This window comes from Artemia sp. Qi Xiang Cuo, chromosome 6, assembly GCF_049724085.1.
Source record: "Artemia sp. Qi Xiang Cuo chromosome 6, ASM4972408v1, whole genome shotgun sequence".
In the NCBI taxonomy this organism is placed as follows: Eukaryota; Metazoa; Arthropoda; class Branchiopoda; order Anostraca; family Artemiidae; genus Artemia; species Artemia sp. Qi Xiang Cuo.
Window position 1 is genome coordinate 68,833,325 of NC_142799.1, and position 19,066 is coordinate 68,852,390.

Here is a 19,066-nt window from a genome sequence, read left to right on the forward strand (position 1 = left end):
TTTATTATCAAAATAAAAATACTCATTGTTACAAATTTAGATTTTTTAGAATGATTTTCAGCTCTTAAACTAAGGTAAGCAGCATAGATTCTAAATTGTTTTGGTTCTTCTTCTAAAGACTAAAAGCATCATTAGGCTACTATGATCTAAAATGTCACTGAAATACATTTTCTAGCAGTACATGGTAACGAAATATAAGTAAGAAACATATCAAGTTAATAGTAACCGAAACACTAAAAAGGAAACTTTTGTAACAATTAATACATTAAAAGAATCAATATTTTATTCTAACCCCAAATTACCAATGTACCATTTAACTTGTAAGATTAATCACGTATTTAGTTCTTTTTTTTTATAGAATTGAATTATAATCATTAATTTAAATCCTGATAATGGGGATAATGGTTTTTTTGTTAATAGCGTTTTATAAATTATTGCTTAAAACGCATTTCTATAAAAAAAAAACACACATTATTTAAGTTTTCATATGTAAGTTTTAATGAGCCCTACTCCCTGTTTATGTACCTCATCCTTCCTGCCTGAGTATCTTGTAAAAGAAAACTTAAACCAACCATTTTGTGAATTAAAAACAAAAAATGTCAATTAGAATTTTTATCCACTCACTTATCGAAGACGAAAGAAGTCGTAATAGATTCTAAATTGTTTTTGCTCTTCTTCTAAAGACTAAAAGCATCATTAGACTACTATGATCTAAAATATCACTGAAATACATTTTCCAGCAGTACATGGTAACGAACTATAAGTAAGGAAAAAATCAAGTTAATAGTAGCAGAAACTTTAAAAAGGAAGCTTTTGTAACAATTAATACATTAAAAGAATCAACATTTTATTCTAACCCCAAATTACCAATCGAAAGCTAAGCACTTTTTTCAAAAACATCACTAAAAAGGTAAACTGATCTTGATAAAAATCGCACCGTAAATGCAGACTGGCATGGAAGTATTTTCAAAAACATCCCTAAAAAAAGCCATTGATCTTGATGAAAAAGAAGCTTTTGTAACAAATAATACATTAAAAGAATCAACATTTCATTCTAATCCCAAATTACCGATCGAAAGCTCAGTACTTTTTTCAAAAACATCTCTAAAAAGGCCCGCTGATCTTGATAAAATCGCACCGTAAATTTCAGCCTATAAGAGAACTATGTATAGGTTTTAGCTCCTAAAAAGAAAAGGCTTCTAAGTGCATAAGTACCCTTAGTTCTAGTGTAAGGAAAGAATTTCTTCCTTAACTTAATAACAAGACAATTTCTTTTTATTATAATAATGAGAAAATTTTACTCACCAGAAATTGCTTAGAATTATCCATTTTGTATGTAAATGTTTACAAAAAATGTCAGTAGTGTTAAGTTGAATAAACTATTCAGAACTATCGAAGAATCTAATTTGAAACCCGAATATATACAAAAAAAAATTGCATAACAGCGAGACAAGACATGCTGGTTTTCATTTATCACTAAAAAAAGACATTGAACTTTGAAATTGCGTAAATCTCTTGACAAAGAAAGAGTGTAATGACCAGTAGAATAGTATACCTATCAGAAAAACCTGTTTGGTACGGGGGCGCCCCAGAATTCAAAAGAAAGACTATACTTCTGTCATAAAAGAAATTTTCGTCGAAAACTTCACTATCACCTTGAATAAGCTTTTTAGCAATTTCCTTATTTTCACAAATTTAATCTACCCCCCGCCCCCTTTTCAGAATTCCTAGAAAGGCCAATCAATGAAGTTCACTGTATATAAATAATAGATTAAGTCATAATTTGTATATAAATTGATTCATACTTGTGATATGAGGCAATTGCAAACCACTTCGCCGTCTCACCAAGTTTCATTTTGCTTTCGTAATTACGAATAATGCAATTTCACACCATTTTTCAGTGACTGAGAAATACGCACAAACCCGCTAATGAAAGAGTAAGTGGGAGGGTCTGTTTGTACGCACCGAGAATGAAGCGCCAAAAATCATCAGCTGTGATCTTACCGCTATACTATCCATATACAGTGTACTAAGCTGACGAGAGTTGGTGGTCTTATCTGTTAGTGCCAGTAATCAGGTATTCGAGAAAAAGTCGTATCACCTGATACTTTCAATACGTCTCAGAAACTTTGTTTGGGCCACATCAATGGCATCACGAACAGAAGCAGCAGATGATCAGGTCTCAGCACCGTAGAGGAGGACTTGAGTTACAGTGGTATTGCAGATCCGTATTCGAGAAAAAGTCGTATCACCTGATACTTTCAATACGTCTCAGAAACTTTGTTTGGGCCACATCAATGGCATCACAAACAGAAGCAGCAGATGGTCAGGTCTCTGCACCGTAGAGGAGGATTTGAGTTACAGTGGTATTGCAGATCCTCATTCGAGAAAAAGTCGTATCACCTGATACTTTCAATACGTCTCAGAAACTTTGTTTGGGCCACATCAATGGCATCACCGACATACATCACGAATATATATATATATATATATATATATATATATATATATATATATATATATATATATATATATATATATATATATATATATATATATATATATATATATATATATATATATATGTATTTCTTCTAGAAAATGGAACCAAATTTTTCCAAGAAATTTGGCATCCCGAGATATTCTGGCCTAAAAAGAACGATCGAGATAGGTCAGAAGTCTGAGAAACTTCGTTAAGAACCTTAATTTTAGGAAAACAAAAAAATAATGTGAGAGACGTCATCAAGGAGGCACACTTGTGCCTCTTTAAAGAGGCGACTCACCACAATGTTAAGCGATTTCCGCTTAACATGGCATCACGAACATACATCACGATATATATATATATATATATATATATATATATATATATATATATATATATATATATATATATATATATATATATATATATATATATATATATATATATATGTATGTATTTCTTCTAGAAAAATGGAACCAAATTTTTCAAGAAATTTGGCATCCCGAGATATTCTGGCCTAAAAAGAACGATCGAGATAGGTCAGAAGTTTGAGAAAATTCGTTAAGAACCTTAATTTTAGGAAAACAAAAAAATAATGTGAGAGACGTCATCAAGGAGGCACACTTGTGCCTCTTTAAAGAGGCGACTCACCACAATGTTAAGCGATTTCTGCTTAACATGGCATCACGAACATACATCACGAACATACATCACGAATATATATATATATATATATATATATATATATATATATATATATATATATATATATATATATATATATATATATATATATATATATATATATATATATATATATATATATATATATATATATATATATATATATATATATATATATATATATATATATGTATGTATTTCTTCTAGAAAATGGAACCAAATTTTTTCAAGAAATTTGGCATCCCGAGATATTCTGGCCTAAAAAGAACGATCGAGATAGGTCAGAAGTTTGAGAAAATTCGTTAAGAACCTTAATTTTAGGAAAACAAAAAAATAATGTGAGAGACGTCATCAAGGAGGCACACTTGTGCCTCTTTAAAGAGGCGACTCACCACAATGTTAAGCGATTTCCAGTCCTAGCGGTCGCAGAGAGACAGCGGTGATCGCATTTTGTAGCCCAAGCTCCAACTAAGAAACGTGCAAAATTTCACCCCCCTCCGACTTTATCTTAATGGGTAAAAGTGGGCCGTAAGTTTCAACCCTCCGACCACAGCCCCCCTTTAACGTTGTCCAATTATGCTGAAAATTAGAGGTTAAGCTTTCCTAGGGCTCGGGAGCTTACCCTCAAAATTTCAGCTCAATCCGATCCCTCCTTCCCTGTTTTCCAAAAAACCAACATAGCCACTTAATGTTCATTTCTCTTTTTTTTTTATTAGCCACGCCTACAGGCCACAGTTGACAACGGATCCGGGTGAATGAGGGCTCATTCGAAGCGGAATTCGACCTGTTAGGGCCTTTTGATATTTTCAGACCAAAAAAATTATCCCCCGAATTTACATTTACGAAAAACCTCGTTTTCCTATAAGAGTCCATGTTAATTTTTCCCACCACAGCCCCCCTTTAACGTTGTTCGATCGGGCTGAAATTTAGAGGATAAGTTTTCATGGGGCCTGGGAGTTTATCCTCAAAATTTCAGCTCAATCCGATCCTTCCTTCCCTATTTTCCAAAAACCAAATATCAAGTTTTGTGGGGATTTGCTTGCGTCAAAATTACATACGAGAGACTAAAATAATATAAAAAGTGTCTCTGTGGTACAATGGGCGCTGTTCCTGAATGCCAAGGAGAAGATCTGGGTTCGATTCCCTGTCAGAGAAAATTTTTCTATATACTGAATTTAAAGTTTAAAAAAGAAACTCAGTTTCTTTTTTAGATTATTTGAAAAAAACTTCGTTTTCTAAAGAGTTAAATAAGTAATAAACTGTACAAAAACGTGCAGAAATTATTTGAAAATAACTACGTTTTCTAAAGAGTTAAAGAGGCTGAGTCACAAGTTCGAACCTTAAAACGTACAGCTAATTAGGAGGTGCAGTTGGGGGGCTGCCGCCCCCCAAACCCCTGCTTCCGTATATGAAAGGGGATGTGCCCTCCTCAACGCCTCGCTCTTTACGCTAAAGTTTGTATTGTTTAAAAAAAAAGAGTTTTGAGAAAGTCATACTTTATTGTAAAGAGCGAGGCATTGAGGAAGGCACAGTCCCTTTCATATACGGAAGAGGGGATTGGGGAGGAGGCCGCCCCCCAGCTGCACCTCCTAATCCCTGTACGTTTTAAGGTTCAAACTTGTGACTCAGCCTCTTTAACTCTTTAGAAAACGTAGTTTTTTGCAAATTTTTTGTATACATCAGTATGGCAATGACATTGTCACAGTTGTAACACTTATGTGGAAAAATTGAAGATTTTCATGTATGGAGAAGTTTATATTAAATTTCTTAAAGAGCAACAAACTGGTAATTGCGAAAATATTTTCATATATTTTGACAATGGATTAAAACAATTCAAAACTTAAAAAAGAAAAATTTCAAACTAAAAAAATTAAAATTAAAAAAATTTCAAACTAAAATAATTGAAATTCAAACTAAAAAAATACCTGAAAGTTTTAAATTTTAGTTTGTTTTTTGTTAGATAAAATCCACTCGCAACGTGATTAAGCTAAGCTTACAGGTTTGGATGCAGCCAGCTATAAAATATCAGTAGGAAGGCCAAAATCGAAAATTTGTAAATATTACAAATGATGTTTCGATATTTTGACAAGGGATTACAATAATTCAAAAACCTTAAAAAGAAAACCAAAAGTTTAAAGCTTTGTACCAATCGTCGTTAGAAATCGGACTAGCTTCAATAATCAAATATTTTTGAAGAGAAAGTAGTATAAAAAGACAATAAATTGCGTAAAGATCAAAAATTTATGATTGCAGAAATATATTTTAACAACTGATTACAGCAATTCAAAAACTTAAAAAAAAAAAAAGTTTGAAGCGTAGTACATATCGTTGTTAGAAATTTGACTAGTTTCAATAATCAAATATCCTTGAACAGACAACAAAAAGAAAAGACATTATATTGTGAAAAGAGCAAAAAATTGGTAATTGCAAAAATATTTGTATATATTTTGACAAGGGATTACAACAATTCAAAAACCTAAAAAAGAAAACCAAAACTTTGAAGCTTGGTACTTAAAAAAGTCAAGCAAAACAGTGTTTATTTTGTCATATTGTGAAGAAAACACACACTAGCCTTTTCAAGAAAGCTGACTTTTAAAACACTGACTTTTACTTAGGGCGCCATCTACCATTTAAATATTTTAAATATGTTTATTTTTGTGTCTTTTTTTAGTGCAGGCTACTGTCAAAACTAAAAGTGGTGAAAAAATCACAATAAGTGGTGCTGGCTTAAGTGGGACATATGAATTTGAGCAGTTTCATTTTCATTGGGACCTGGATACCATGGAAGGATCTGAACACACAGTTAATGGTGTCGGGTAAGTAAAACATCATCAAAACGAAATGTAAGAAGCTTGGCATATTTTATCTCTTCTCAAATCTTATTTTGAGACAAGGTTTTCCTAAAAAATGTTTAATGGTAATTTAGAAAGGCTTTGAATCTCTTTGAAGAATTTTTAAGTATAAACTTGACCGTAAACGACATCAGTACTTCTAGTAGATTACCCTGGGGTATTCACCAATCTTGTCATAATAGTCCACGATTGCATAATAATTAAAATAAATTTACTAAATCACTAATGACTATTCTTACATTTTTCTAAGTTTACACGGTTTGAATCATGTGCTGACTTGGGGCACTACTAGACTTTTATCATCAGTAACACTTTGCACAAGAGTTTTGAATTATCTGATATATATATAAGTGTTTTGAAAGCAGAATTTTCAATGTTCCAAAGCATGCCTTTACTCTCGAGGAGGAAGCTTATTAACGTGGATAAATAATTAAGAAATAATTTTATCTTTAAGAACTAATTTTACTGTAAATTTTGAAAGAAAAAGTATTCGTGACATATAATTGCAATAGGGTGGTCGTTTGCCACAGCACTCTCATAGCAATGAACCCGACAATTTCCTTTTTGTACGTGTGATAACCCTTCGTTTCTTCACCTCAAGCAATATCTCAGTGGCAACCGTTACAGTGATGACAACTACGTTAAAATGGAAGTAAATTATCGGTTATCAGAAAAGGTGGCAAGTTTTTATACAGATATTACTTTGAAATTAGTTGAGAGGTATGATAAGGGTTACAACAAACTTGGCAGCTATGCTGTTAAATAGAGTAAAATATTTACTTTCTGAAAATAAAATTACTTTTTTGAAATAATCTTTCGTTGTGTAGTTTAACAGACTTCTTTTAAGTTGAGACGGACCTTAATTAAAAAACACGCCTCGTATTTATATTTATATGCGCTTTTTCTATATACTCCTTCACGTATTATATTATTTTATAGGTGAAACATAAAAGGATAGTAATAATTGAGTTATTTATTTCACTTATTGGACTTGCTGCTGGTCTAGTGTTGAGGCAAGAGTAGCCATTTGCCTCCATTCTGATCGATCCTGGGCCAGTATGGTGCCTTCTTTTAATTTACAAGCAATCGTTGCTCGAAATTCATCAAGGTTATCACTTTGTTTGAAGCAAAAGGGTGTTTACAACCTTGTTTCGGGGGATCAAATTAAAAGAAATGTTTTTGGCCAATTTTTGGAGTGGCATTTGAATTAGGCTACCGAACCAGCATAGGGCTTGCAGGACGAGCTAACGGGAGATGAAATTCTGGTTCTTAAGTGACCATAGCTGGAAATGGGAGACGGAAATCACGTCACTTCATAGTCTGGATACACCGTAAGTGCTGGTCCTCTTTCAGTGCTGTGTCTAGTTTTGTGTGTATTGATCCCTAATAATATGGATTTCAGTTTTTCTCTCTTTCGTGAAGCCCCTTTTTAAAGTTTGGAACAAAGCAAGAAACCTCATTCAGTATGATAATCGTTCTGGAGCTGCGCCATTGCTTTGGCTTAAATCATATTGTATAATTCCAAGTGCACATTGTACTTTTTCTCTGCTCCACAGTGATCTTTGTAAGATGTGAATTCCCAACTTGAAAGATTAATGTTTTTCAGAGACTCTTGCCTTAACTATATTATTGTTTTGGGTTGGATTTGGCAGAAGACCGCTTGGTAATAGATAAAACAGAAAAATTCAGCCTCATTGTGCAACACAGAGACGATTGGTTTCAAGAGGATCGAGAGTCAGAGTCTATAGAGTGAAGCATCATAAGGAACAAAGTTGTTTATGGGATAACTACAAGAGTTTCCACAAATCATTTATGCATGGAAATGATATGATGGATATCAAACTCTAGGGAATAATGATATGATAATGGACAGTTTTTATTTTGTTGGTTTTCTTGAAGTCATGAAGTATTTTCTTTCAAATTACTGGAAAGCTAAGGAAAGGCGGAATGAGCTGGAAGTTCTTGAGAACTTGTAATACAAAAGAAGCTAGAGGAAATAGAACCTTTATCATTCTCCCTCAAGTAGGGTAAAATTAGACAAATGTGAGTGGTTTTGGAAAGGATAATTTCAAGTTATAGTTTGGTACATGGCTTCAAAATGATAATCCTTGATACAAAAACCTCTTTCAGGTAAATAGGGGAAGGGAAAGTTCATTTTTTCTTTGTAAGTTGTATTTGAAGTCCATCTGGAAAAAAAAACTAAATAAAAAGAAAAACAGTCAGTATAATTATGCCCACATTACCACTATGAAGTTGTCCAGGGTCACCAAAATGATAATGCAGCCTTTATAGACTGCCTTCGTTACATTTTAAAGTGACTTATGCCGGATGTTTTCTGTTTCAGACACGCATTCACAAGTCAAAAACACTCAATGGGAGGGGTGGAGGGAGGCACTGGGAAAGGTTGCCTGTTTTGGTTATTTATTGATATTATTCTCCCTTAAATAGATTCTTCTGTGCGTGTATTATTTAAAATTACTTGGATTTAATGCACTAGATGATATTTAATTGATAAATTAAACGAAAACTTACCAAGTTTGAAGTTTGATTGTAATTCTACTCCGAAGAAGGAGCGCCAGCGTAGCTGAGAGTTCAACTGAGAGACAGACGCGTACAATCGCCTCGATTGACCAAAACAACACCAGCATTTTAAGTCATTGTAATATGCGGTGGTTAAGCTCATGATTGCTTAAGGATTGTTCTGGGTACCCGGCTGACTGACCGTATTTCAAACAATAGGCTATAAAAAAATTGTGGTTCAATACCGCTCTCTAGGGCTATAATGAAAGAAAGGTTGAGGTTGTTGGGGCACGTTGTGCGGATGAAGGATGACAGATTGCCGAAGATTGTTATTTTCGGCCAACCATCTAGGGCTAAACGGAAAGCAGGTCGTCCCCGTCTGGGGTGGGAGGACGTCATAAAGAAAGATTTAAAAGAAATGGGAACTTCGTGGGAGGGTGTGAAAAGGGAGGCTTAGAATAGATTGGGGTGGAGGAGGAGCGTGCATAGCTGTGTTGGCCTCAGGTGGCTTGGTGCTGCGGTGTGTTGTTGTTAGTAGTAGTAGTAGTAGTAAGCTCATGATGAAACGCTGAGAGTTCAACGGGAAGGGAAATTGGGAGGGCAGTTGAACTCTCAGCTACGCTAGCGCTCCTTCTTTGGAGTAGGATTACAATCAAACTTCAAACTTGGTAAGTTTTCGTTTAATTTATCAATTCTACTCCAAGAGGAGCGCCTTAGCTCCGCCTTCGAGTTCAACTGAGATTTTAAAGTTCAGCATGAGCTAAACCAACACTAATGATCAATAACAGGTCTGTTTATAAAGACAGTCTGTTGTACAAAATTTCATTTATAGTAAGATATTTCAAATATAATAAAATACAATGAGTAAATTCAAAAGATAGATAACTGTTGACCACTTTCAATTTTTTTATTATAGAACCTTGCAAACGTTTTGGCATTTGTCCAGCCTACATATTTTACGATTTGATCCACGTCAACTCCTCATGCTTTAAGGTGGGACGTTGAGGCAGACCGTGTGCTATGAGCCCATAAACCCTGATATCTATACCTGCAAGAAATAAAACTTTTTTACCCATCTAGAAATAGATTATTTGGACGCAGCAGTATGAGGCTTACGATATGTAAGAAAAAGCGCGTCGTTTCTATTCGGATCTGACGTCATTCTAATATACCTAGCTAGGTGCGTCACCAGACACAGGGACGACTCTTGAAAAGGCCGAAATTTAACTATGATTTGTGGTTGCCTGGTTTCGTTGTTTTTAACAACACATTGATTTGAAATTCAAAACTTCCATCGTCATTATGTATCATTGTGTAAGTGATAAACTGGCCAAAAACTGAACTCTTTCACAAGCTGATAAAATCAATAAAACTGCTAATTTTTGTGTTACTAATTGAAGATTTTCAATATACCAAGCTGGCAGTCTAAAGAGATTGAATACACATTTTACATCCCAAATACTAGAAATCTAGGGTAGACTAGGCCTTCTATTAAAGACACCTCTCATGAACTTCTTGGTGATGTGATTACTGCCTAACTGAAGGCTTGATAAAATTGCCGATAAAGCACTCCTCGCAGTATTAATAGCACTGTATCCAACACCTGAGTGAAAAAGTTCCGTAAGAAAGATCAAAGTCTCCGGTATAGTTGCCTCCAAGACCTGGATTGTATTTCTTCCACAAAAGTCGATCCATTTTTCAATGTAAAACCTGTACTGGCGCTTACTCGAATCCTGCCATCCATCCATGATTATATTGACTGTGGAAGTAGAATATCCAAGGTGGTGAAGCCTTTGCCGGAGACGACACAAGTCGCTAGGCGTAACGTCTTGGAAAATGTATGGTTCAAGGTCGGTTTCTGTGGCAAAGACAAAGTAAAAATGTCATTTGGTAGAAATATTGAACTTCCTATTAAAAGCGTTAATAGTAAGGGATACCAGACTTGTGTGGTCCAGTTTGGAAAGATCAAAATACAAGTGGCCTGATCTATTTCCACCTTCTGAAGGGTCCTCAGAAGTAAACTAAATGGAAAAATGTATAAAAGAAATAAGGCTTCCAACTCATTGCAAATGCATCTATGAAAAAATATTCTGGATCTGGTTTTCAAGAAACAACTGGTTTAATCTGAAACTTTAACCTAGTTGCAAACAAATCAATATCTATCAACTGACTAACCAAAAAGTTCAAAATAATAAATATTTCAGAATCCAATTTCCATTCTTATTTATTATCAAATTTTTTAGATGCTTTATCCGCGATATTAGCAACTCCAAACACATGTTCTGCAGATAGCCAGCCTTTGCCCTACAATACTAGCTGCCAGACCTTATTTGCGAAATAATTGTAAAACTTAGATTTTGATCCTCCAATTTTATTTATATAAGCTACTCTGGTTATATTTTCAGAACGCAGCCGGACATGCAGGCCTTTAATATCCTGAGCAAAACATTTTAAACCCAGATAAACAGCCTTCTTTTCTAAAACATTGATATCAAATCTTTTCTCTTCTGAGGACCATTCACCAGTGTCATAGAATTTTCCATGATACAGGTTTACATGGAATATTCATGGAATATTCCATGGAATATTGAAACAACTTTCACGGAATATTCATCCACGAGTGACCAACCTAGTTTCGATACATCACTACACAAATATGTGTCAATTGATCTCGGATCAATTACTTTAGAAGCATGATTGGTAATATCCAACCACCATTGAAGTTCCGAATTTACATCGGATGTTAAAATTAGCCTTGCCGCAAAATCACCCCTCGCGTACTTTAGTGCCTGAGTTTTCAACAATTCCGCTTTCCGGTAATATAAAGGCACTAATTCCACTGCTGGGAATGTTGAAACAAGAACAACTATAGTTTCGGCCAATTCTTGAATCTTAGTCAATTCTGTACTAAGAATTTGTGAAACCAAATCTATAACTTTTTTAATTTTTCTTTCCGGCAGGAAAATACGCATTGATCGTAAATCTAACATAAAACCCAGAAATTCTATTTGTGGGCTAGGGATAAGAGCTGACTTTCCCGTATGTATCACAAACCCAAGCTCTGAAAGTAAATTCGCTGTTTCATACACATTGTTTTGACATTCTAAATATGACTTTCCCAGGAGGAGAAAATTATCTAAATATACCACCGACAAACACCTTTTTCTTCGAAACAGGGAGAAAACGGGTTTAAAAATTTCCGTAAGAACACTTGGAGCAGATGATAAGCCAATTGGCATTGAAGTGAACGCATAACAAACGTCTACTTCAAAACAAAGCCACATCTGATCATCAATTTTTTGATAAAATTGATAACAATATAACAATTTTTCGTCATTAAAAAAAACCGCAGAATGAACACTTTCTATTTTAAAATGATAATGTTTAATGTTTTCATTTAATTTTTTAAGATTCAGAATAAACCGAGTAGACCCATCTTTCTTTGGGACCGTAAAAACGGGAGAAATACAAAGTATTTTCTTTATTCTGAACTCGGGTACTTTAACAATTGCACCTTTATGCAATGAAATATCAACTTCTTTTCTTATAGCCTGTATTTCTTCCAACGTAAAACTTTTGTTTTTTGTTTTCAAAGCTTTTAGTGGTGTTTTTTCAACTTCAATCTTATAGCCCGAGACTAGACTATTCAAAATATTCAAATCTCTGCTTATTGACTGTCATATTGAGACGAACTTACTAAGTCTCCCCGCTTTACAATCATCAGCCATATGTTGTGACCGCCTATTGAAATTCACACCAAAACATAAAAATCAAGGGCGGGGTATGTTAAATAGTATATACCAGCTATTTGTGATCCCCTTTGTGGAATTTCTGGAATTTGGACCTGTCTTGACCTTCCTGGCCCTGCCTTCTGCGATAATTTGGACGGGGGGCCTCGTTCTGCCATCGGCGATAGGGGTAGGCCCCCCTTGCACGTTTTTTGGTCTTCCAAATGATTTTTTTCAAATCCGCAACGGATTTGACTTTAGACGCTGTTTTGGCAACATCTTTGCCAAAAAGAAACTCCGTGAATTTCACTTCAGGAGCGCATAAAGCTGATGCTACAGTGGGATCTGGGCTCACTTCAAATTTCATCGCATGACGTCTTTTTAGACTTAGATCATAATTGGAGAGGCCAAGCATGTGTTTTGACAACCTTTTCTTTGATATGCTCATTTTCAAGCTCAAAAATCGCATTTGCTGCCTCTAAAACACAAAATGTTGAGTGAACAATTGCCCGCTGCACTTGAAGTATCTTCGCATCCCTCTGTCTAGTCTTTGATGAGAGAGTAGCCCAAATTTCACTGTTCACCTTTGAAACAACCATTTTTTCAGTATTCGCAGGCCTAGGGTGGCACTCAAATAAATCTTTTGGCTTCCCCATTTCCAAAGGATCAGAGACAGATCTATTTGCAACTTTGTCAAGCTTCTTATGGATCTTGGGACCCTCTTTGGTAATAGAGAGTTCTTCAGAAATCTTTTTGAATAGAGCGTCATTTGACGTGTTTTCTTTTAATCTTTTACCTTTGTGCTTTTCCGAAGAAGTCTTCCGCTTTGTGACAAGGATTTTTGTGGGGCTCCGAGAGCAAGATTTTTCGTTCCTAGAACTAATTTTAGGGCTCCGAGAGCCATTTGTTTGATCGCGATCATTCTCACTTGAGAGTCTTCTTTAACGCGAATGAGCTTTATATGGCCTTCTACGATCATAATCCTCATCAAATAAATTGTCCAATAATCCAATCACTATCTCACTATCACTCATTATTTAATTCGGTCTCAATCAAAGTGAATGCTAACGTCAACTGGTGTTGTTTTAGTCAACCGAGGCGATTGTACGCGTCTGTCTCTCAGTTGAACTCGAAGGCGGAGCTAAGGCGCTCCTCTTGGAGTAGAATTGTTAAAAAGCTTTCTATTATTCATCTTTGTAGAAGCATAGGCCTAGACATATAGCCTGATATCCAGTGTACTCAATGTCCATTTCCGTCCCATTCACTCCTAGTTTTAAGTTTTTACCACTTTTTTCGCCACATGTAAAATTGCGTGGCCTTCCAGCCTAGTATTTGAAATGATTATAAAGTGAAATCGTCGAATATGATATTATTTATACACAGCAGTATTAAATAAAAATAAAATGATACAGATATTGTGAATATTACGTAGTAATTACGTTATTGCCTTACGCTAATCTTGACAAAAGATTCCTAATGCTAGTATTGTGCCTTATAATATAGGAAGAAATCTTTTGTTATTATATTATTTTACTTAGTTTCCATTTCCATCCTGCTCTTTCCTACTCGTTTTACCACCTTTTTATCACATGCAAAATTTTCTTGTGTTATTGCTTTCGTAGTCCAGGCTAGTAGTTTAGATGGTTATAAAGTAAAATTGTTAAATGTGATATTATTCGTGTTCTTTTATTTAATTAGGTATCGTAGCACTCAGAAATTAACGCTAAACTATGTTCTATTTACAATCATAAAAAATAGAAAATGAGGAAAAAATATCACTTCTTAAATACGCTTACGGAATATGGCACGAAGGAATTTCCAAATCTGTTAGTAAGGTACTAAATGGGTTGCCTTTTATTGTGATGCCTAGTTATTCTGCTGATCTTTACAGATAGTGGAAAAAGAGATCGGTGTTTCTTTTTTTAGAATAGTGTTTTCCAAATTTTATTGTTAAGTTATGTCTACGAGCGTATAATGTGGGCAAGTTCAAGAGTTCAAGAACACTTTCGTAGTTGCGGAAGTGAGGTCCATGTAATATGTCAGTAGCACGTATTTGGACATCTTCTAGTTCTGCTGACATATAGGGAGCGTTTGTAGTTTAGGGACCCCAAATGAGACAGCAATACTCAAAGATAGGACTGATGTTCTTAGTATATGCCAGTAAGAGTTGGCGGTCAGAGAAGCCCAGCCTGCTCATGCTTATTTGTTTCTGGATTGAGTTATGACCTTTGCAAGCAATAGTGTCATCATGCAGCTTAAACGAGCGATCACCTGTAAATGTTAAACCTAGGGTTGCTGCAGAAAAAAAACAGTTGGAAACGGCACATTTGGGATTATAATGTCCCACTTGCATGAATAGAATTGTAGATCTTTCGATTTCTGTTCAATCACTTGTAGGCCATTTAATTGACACTGCGTGATGAAGTCCGTGAATAAAGTCTGGTCAAACGGCTTCTTTACTACTGAGTTCTGTACTGTGTACTTGAGGGTTAGTACACAGTACTTACCCTCAAAAGAAGGTACTGTTGTATGTTACTTGGGGGCAGCCGCAGCTTACTTCTGACCACTCAGAGCAGGTATCTTCGGCAACCTAATTGTCGTCTCCCCTGTATAAACTCTCTCACTTCAAATTTGTTAATGTGGTCAGGTACTTAATAAGGTCGAATACTTTTCTATAGTTCACGCAAATTAAATCGACAATATTATTAGATGTGTCCAGGCACTTCAAAATTAAGTAGTTCATTCAAACTCGATATACTGCCGTGCTTCTACCTTGTATGCAACCATATTGTTACGGATCTATCTAAGACACAATATGTTGTGACAATTAGTGGTAAATTAAACCCTGAGCCACCTTCTCTAAATTGGGAGTTATCAAAAGGGGTCTCTGTTGATCATAGGACTGAGGTGACTTTCGGTATGACACGAACATATGCAGCTTTGTACGTCTTTAGAAATAGTTATTCTGTTGAACACTGCATTATTACTGATGCAATTGACTTGGCTAGGAAAGGTGAGTATTCTTTGAATAATTTGACGGAGAGTTCACTTGGGTATGAGGCAGAGTTATTACGTAGCCATCTAATTGCATAGAAAACTGCCATTTCTGACACCTCTACGATTTCGTCCATATTATAATTGTTAATGATGTCACTCATTTGCTCGTCACTTACACATGGGCCATTTGGATTTATATTTCAGTTATTGTTTTTATATACTGAACCGTTTTACTGCGTCACGCCACTTGTGCAACTCTGACTTTAGGAGAGGGACAACTTTTTCCCGTAGGTACCTTTTTCGGGAAGCTTGTCAGGCAGAGATGACTTCATTTCTCATCTTTTTCACATTTACTGCCTCGTGTAGCATGGAATTTACATCGTTCTTTGATCATACTTTTTATCTCGGTATCTAACCGCGGCTCGCCAGTTTCACAAATCGTACACTTTCTGACTGAAAAAAACTCAAGGTACTTTTGCTGCAGAATCAAGTATAATGTCTACGCTTTTAATGTCTGTTTTGGCGCAGACTTGATCAAATTCGAAGTTAGCGTTCCATCTGCCAAAATGTTGGATCGAGTTTTCACTGTTAAGCTATTTTAATCTTTTTTTGGTTTCGAAATATGCTTTCTGCTCTTTCATATCCACCAGAGTACGTTTTGGTCTGACTTATCTCGTAGTTCTGGGGAAACTGGTGGTTCGTAGAATATTTCAAGATTCGTTCGTATGAGGTCTAGTATGCTTCCACTTTCATGAATGGGAACATCGGCTACTTTTTTCATATCTAATACACGTGAAATCCACTTTTAATTTGCTAACTGAGAATCTCCAGCTACGATGATAGCTGGATTACTGAATTTTGTGTGAAAATCTTCACCTTGATACTCCAGGGATGTCACTATTTTGCGTCTGTTACGGGCACTTTTAGGATAATATACTGATGGTAAAATAATGCAAGGGCAAGCTGTTGGTAACCCTCTCCGCTTGCACCACAGCCAGATTTTTTCCTGAGACGAATCTGAGAGACCACTAAGTTTTCTGCACAGCAAATCTTCATGGCAGTAAATGCCTTCTCAACCTTCGCGATGGATGTGTTGTCTGTCTTGCCTGGTACTGAAAAACTTCAGATAACCTTTAATATCGCTTGTTTCAGTTGTTATATCCGTGCATTTAGTAATTATTGCTAGCGGTGTCGAGTTGATGCGTAAGACAAGCTCTAACTCGTCCTATTTATTTGTCGGTGATATGGAGCTGCATAGAATCATGCTTGAGAAATTAATTTTGGTAGTTAGAGTGACAAGTTTTAGTACAGGGTTGTTTAAGCTTTGTCGTAATAGTAAGGCCTCAAATATAGGTATAGTTCCTCAGTTATGTACAGTAACTATTGAGCCTCGTATTATTAATTCTTTCGCTTTTCTGTTGTGCTGTCACTGTGAGCTGTAGGGATTACTGGTATAAAGGGGTTGGGGTTACCGTTATAAAGTAAACACCACTTTCTGCGTTCTCAGACTCTTCTATCTGTGTTTTTCCTGTGCTGTTTCCTCTTCACCTTTGGAGATGAGATATAGATGGCATTTGGATTAAACGGCTAAACACTTTTGACATCTTCATGTCTGTACAGCTGACATGCGATTGGAATTTCAGTTATAGATGGCACTAGCGGTCCTAGAATAGAACACTTGCTGTTTAGAAAGCTTATCGGACTAGCGTTGGCTTCTTCTGCAGTGATTTTCAGGAATATTATTATCAATATAATCACAGTATAAATGGTTAAAATAGTCGGAACTCAAAAACAGGCATATCCAAAACACAAGCTAACTAAAGTAGCATGGTATGCAAGCCTCAATAGTGCAATGCCATCTTAGGTCAGCTTAATAATAATAATAAAATAATTTACACAGTTAAAGAGGATTATTTAATACATTGCTTGAGCTGGTGCCAGGGGCTCTCTACGATAAGGGAAAAGATATTTGGAAAGAATGAGTTGATACTTCCAGGTCTCTTAAATAGTGCGTCGCCTCAGTTTATTTGTAGAATAGTAAGGTATCTGGAAATTTTGTAAAATAGAATGAGTAAAGCTTAACTTATTTTCAATTTATATCAGGTTTAAGAAAAAAATTGAAGAAATTTAAAATGGGGGTCTAATTCCAAGTTAATTCATAAGTGAGTGCAATTACGAGCCAAGGTGACGTCATTTCAAGCATAATTGTTATGTATTGTTCTTTTATAAAAAAAAAGTGGTAGTGATTAGTATATTTGTGAAAAGTATTGAATGAGGAACTGCATTGAAATTCTCTTTTGTTACTAAAATGTTTAGATCAAACTAAATTTAAAAAATACATTTTTTCAACCAATAGTAAGAAAAATTGGGGGGAGGGGAATCTTGCTAAACATTTCTTAGTAAGATTCAACGGCTCTTGTGTTTCAGCAGTCTATCTTAAAGAGCTATGACAAAAAGTCAAAATTTAGCGTAAAGAGAGAGGGCTGACGAAGGCGCAGCACCTCGCTCCCACATATATGGATTAATGCCTGTTAGTTTTAAGCTTTATTGTTGTTCCTCGATTTCAGTCGTAAAAAAAAAACTTATTTTTAAATGTATGTTTCATTTAAGTGTTAGTTGATGATGGCTGATACAAGTTCATTGTATTTGTGCTCTTTTTGTGTTCATTGCCAATTTTTTGGCTTTAATACACTTATCTATCCATGATAATTACCTAGTCTGAGGTCAAACCTTATAGCCTTACACTCATTATTTCAAAAGTTTTGAAGTGCTGGTCTTGTGCCTTATAAGCTAGGAGAAACTTATTTATTTTTTAAAATTTATGTTTAACCTTTCAGGTACCCAGTCGAGGTACACTTTGTTCATCGCAACACTAAATATGCTTCAGTTGAAGAAGCTTTAACTCATCGGGATGGTCTTGCTGTAATTGGTGTTCTGTTTGAGGTAAACACAAATTATTTAAATATCTTCTTTTTTTGGAAGCTGAAAACTCCCAAAAATTAATTTATTGGGAATCGTTACTTACTCGCAGCGAGGTGTCACAGGTTGTATTTCTGCGCAACAGCAGGGCAGAGGTTATTTGAATAAACAGTTATGATTAATTCTGTTCTTAATAGTTGAATCATTCATTCATTGAAAGATTGAAGAATTGCATCAGATTTTTAGTTGAGTAATTCTAAATTTTGGTTATAAAATAATTGAATAAAACTCGCTGAATAAATAATTAAAAAATGATAGGCACTTTTCACCATTGACTTATTTTCTTAATAGTTTTTTTTTTTTTAATTCGGTCTTAGTTAAAATTTCATTTCAAGCCACTTAATACACGGTTTATGAAGCTTACATAAAACTTAACAACTAACCCAGAATCAATCTATGCTATTGTTCAAGATTAAAACTTTATTTTATTTGGATGTTTTGGTTAATAACAGTGGACCGTACAGAAATACAGTTTCATGCAACTGAATTAACATAAAATTTGACTGTTTACAGGATTACTATAAAGCGCCATTATGCATTGATTATCAAGCAAATAATAATATAAAAGTATTGATCGATTTAAAATTGTCTTGTGCCAGCAAATGTGTGTTGTTTGTAGAAGTTTCTTACGATCCAGGCAATGCTATATGACTGTCATGTGTGAATCAAGAAACAAGAGGGCTAGGGGCTATTCTCCAAGATGTACCTCATGTTGCAGCATTTTTTCCTCAATGGTACAAGAAAAATTATAGATTTTGCTAATTTCAGTTGCCCACTTTTGCCAAAAAAAATCTAAAATCCTAGGTTTTCTATTATAAAAA

The 19,066-nt window shown here is 35.0% G+C and overlaps 1 protein-coding gene across 1 annotated transcript in view; it reads left to right on the forward strand.

Moving 5' to 3' along the window:
• LOC148951549 (carbonic anhydrase 2-like) overlaps window positions 1-19,066 on the forward strand; it is an 81,771-nt gene that overhangs the window by 56,369 nt on the left and 6,336 nt on the right. The window contains exons 6-7 of the mRNA XM_089091100.1: window positions 5,841-5,985; window positions 18,104-18,209. Of these exons, the coding sequence (XP_088947226.1) occupies window positions 5,841-5,985; window positions 18,104-18,209 (251 nt within the window). The remainder of the gene's footprint in view (window positions 1-5,840; window positions 5,986-18,103; window positions 18,210-19,066) is intronic.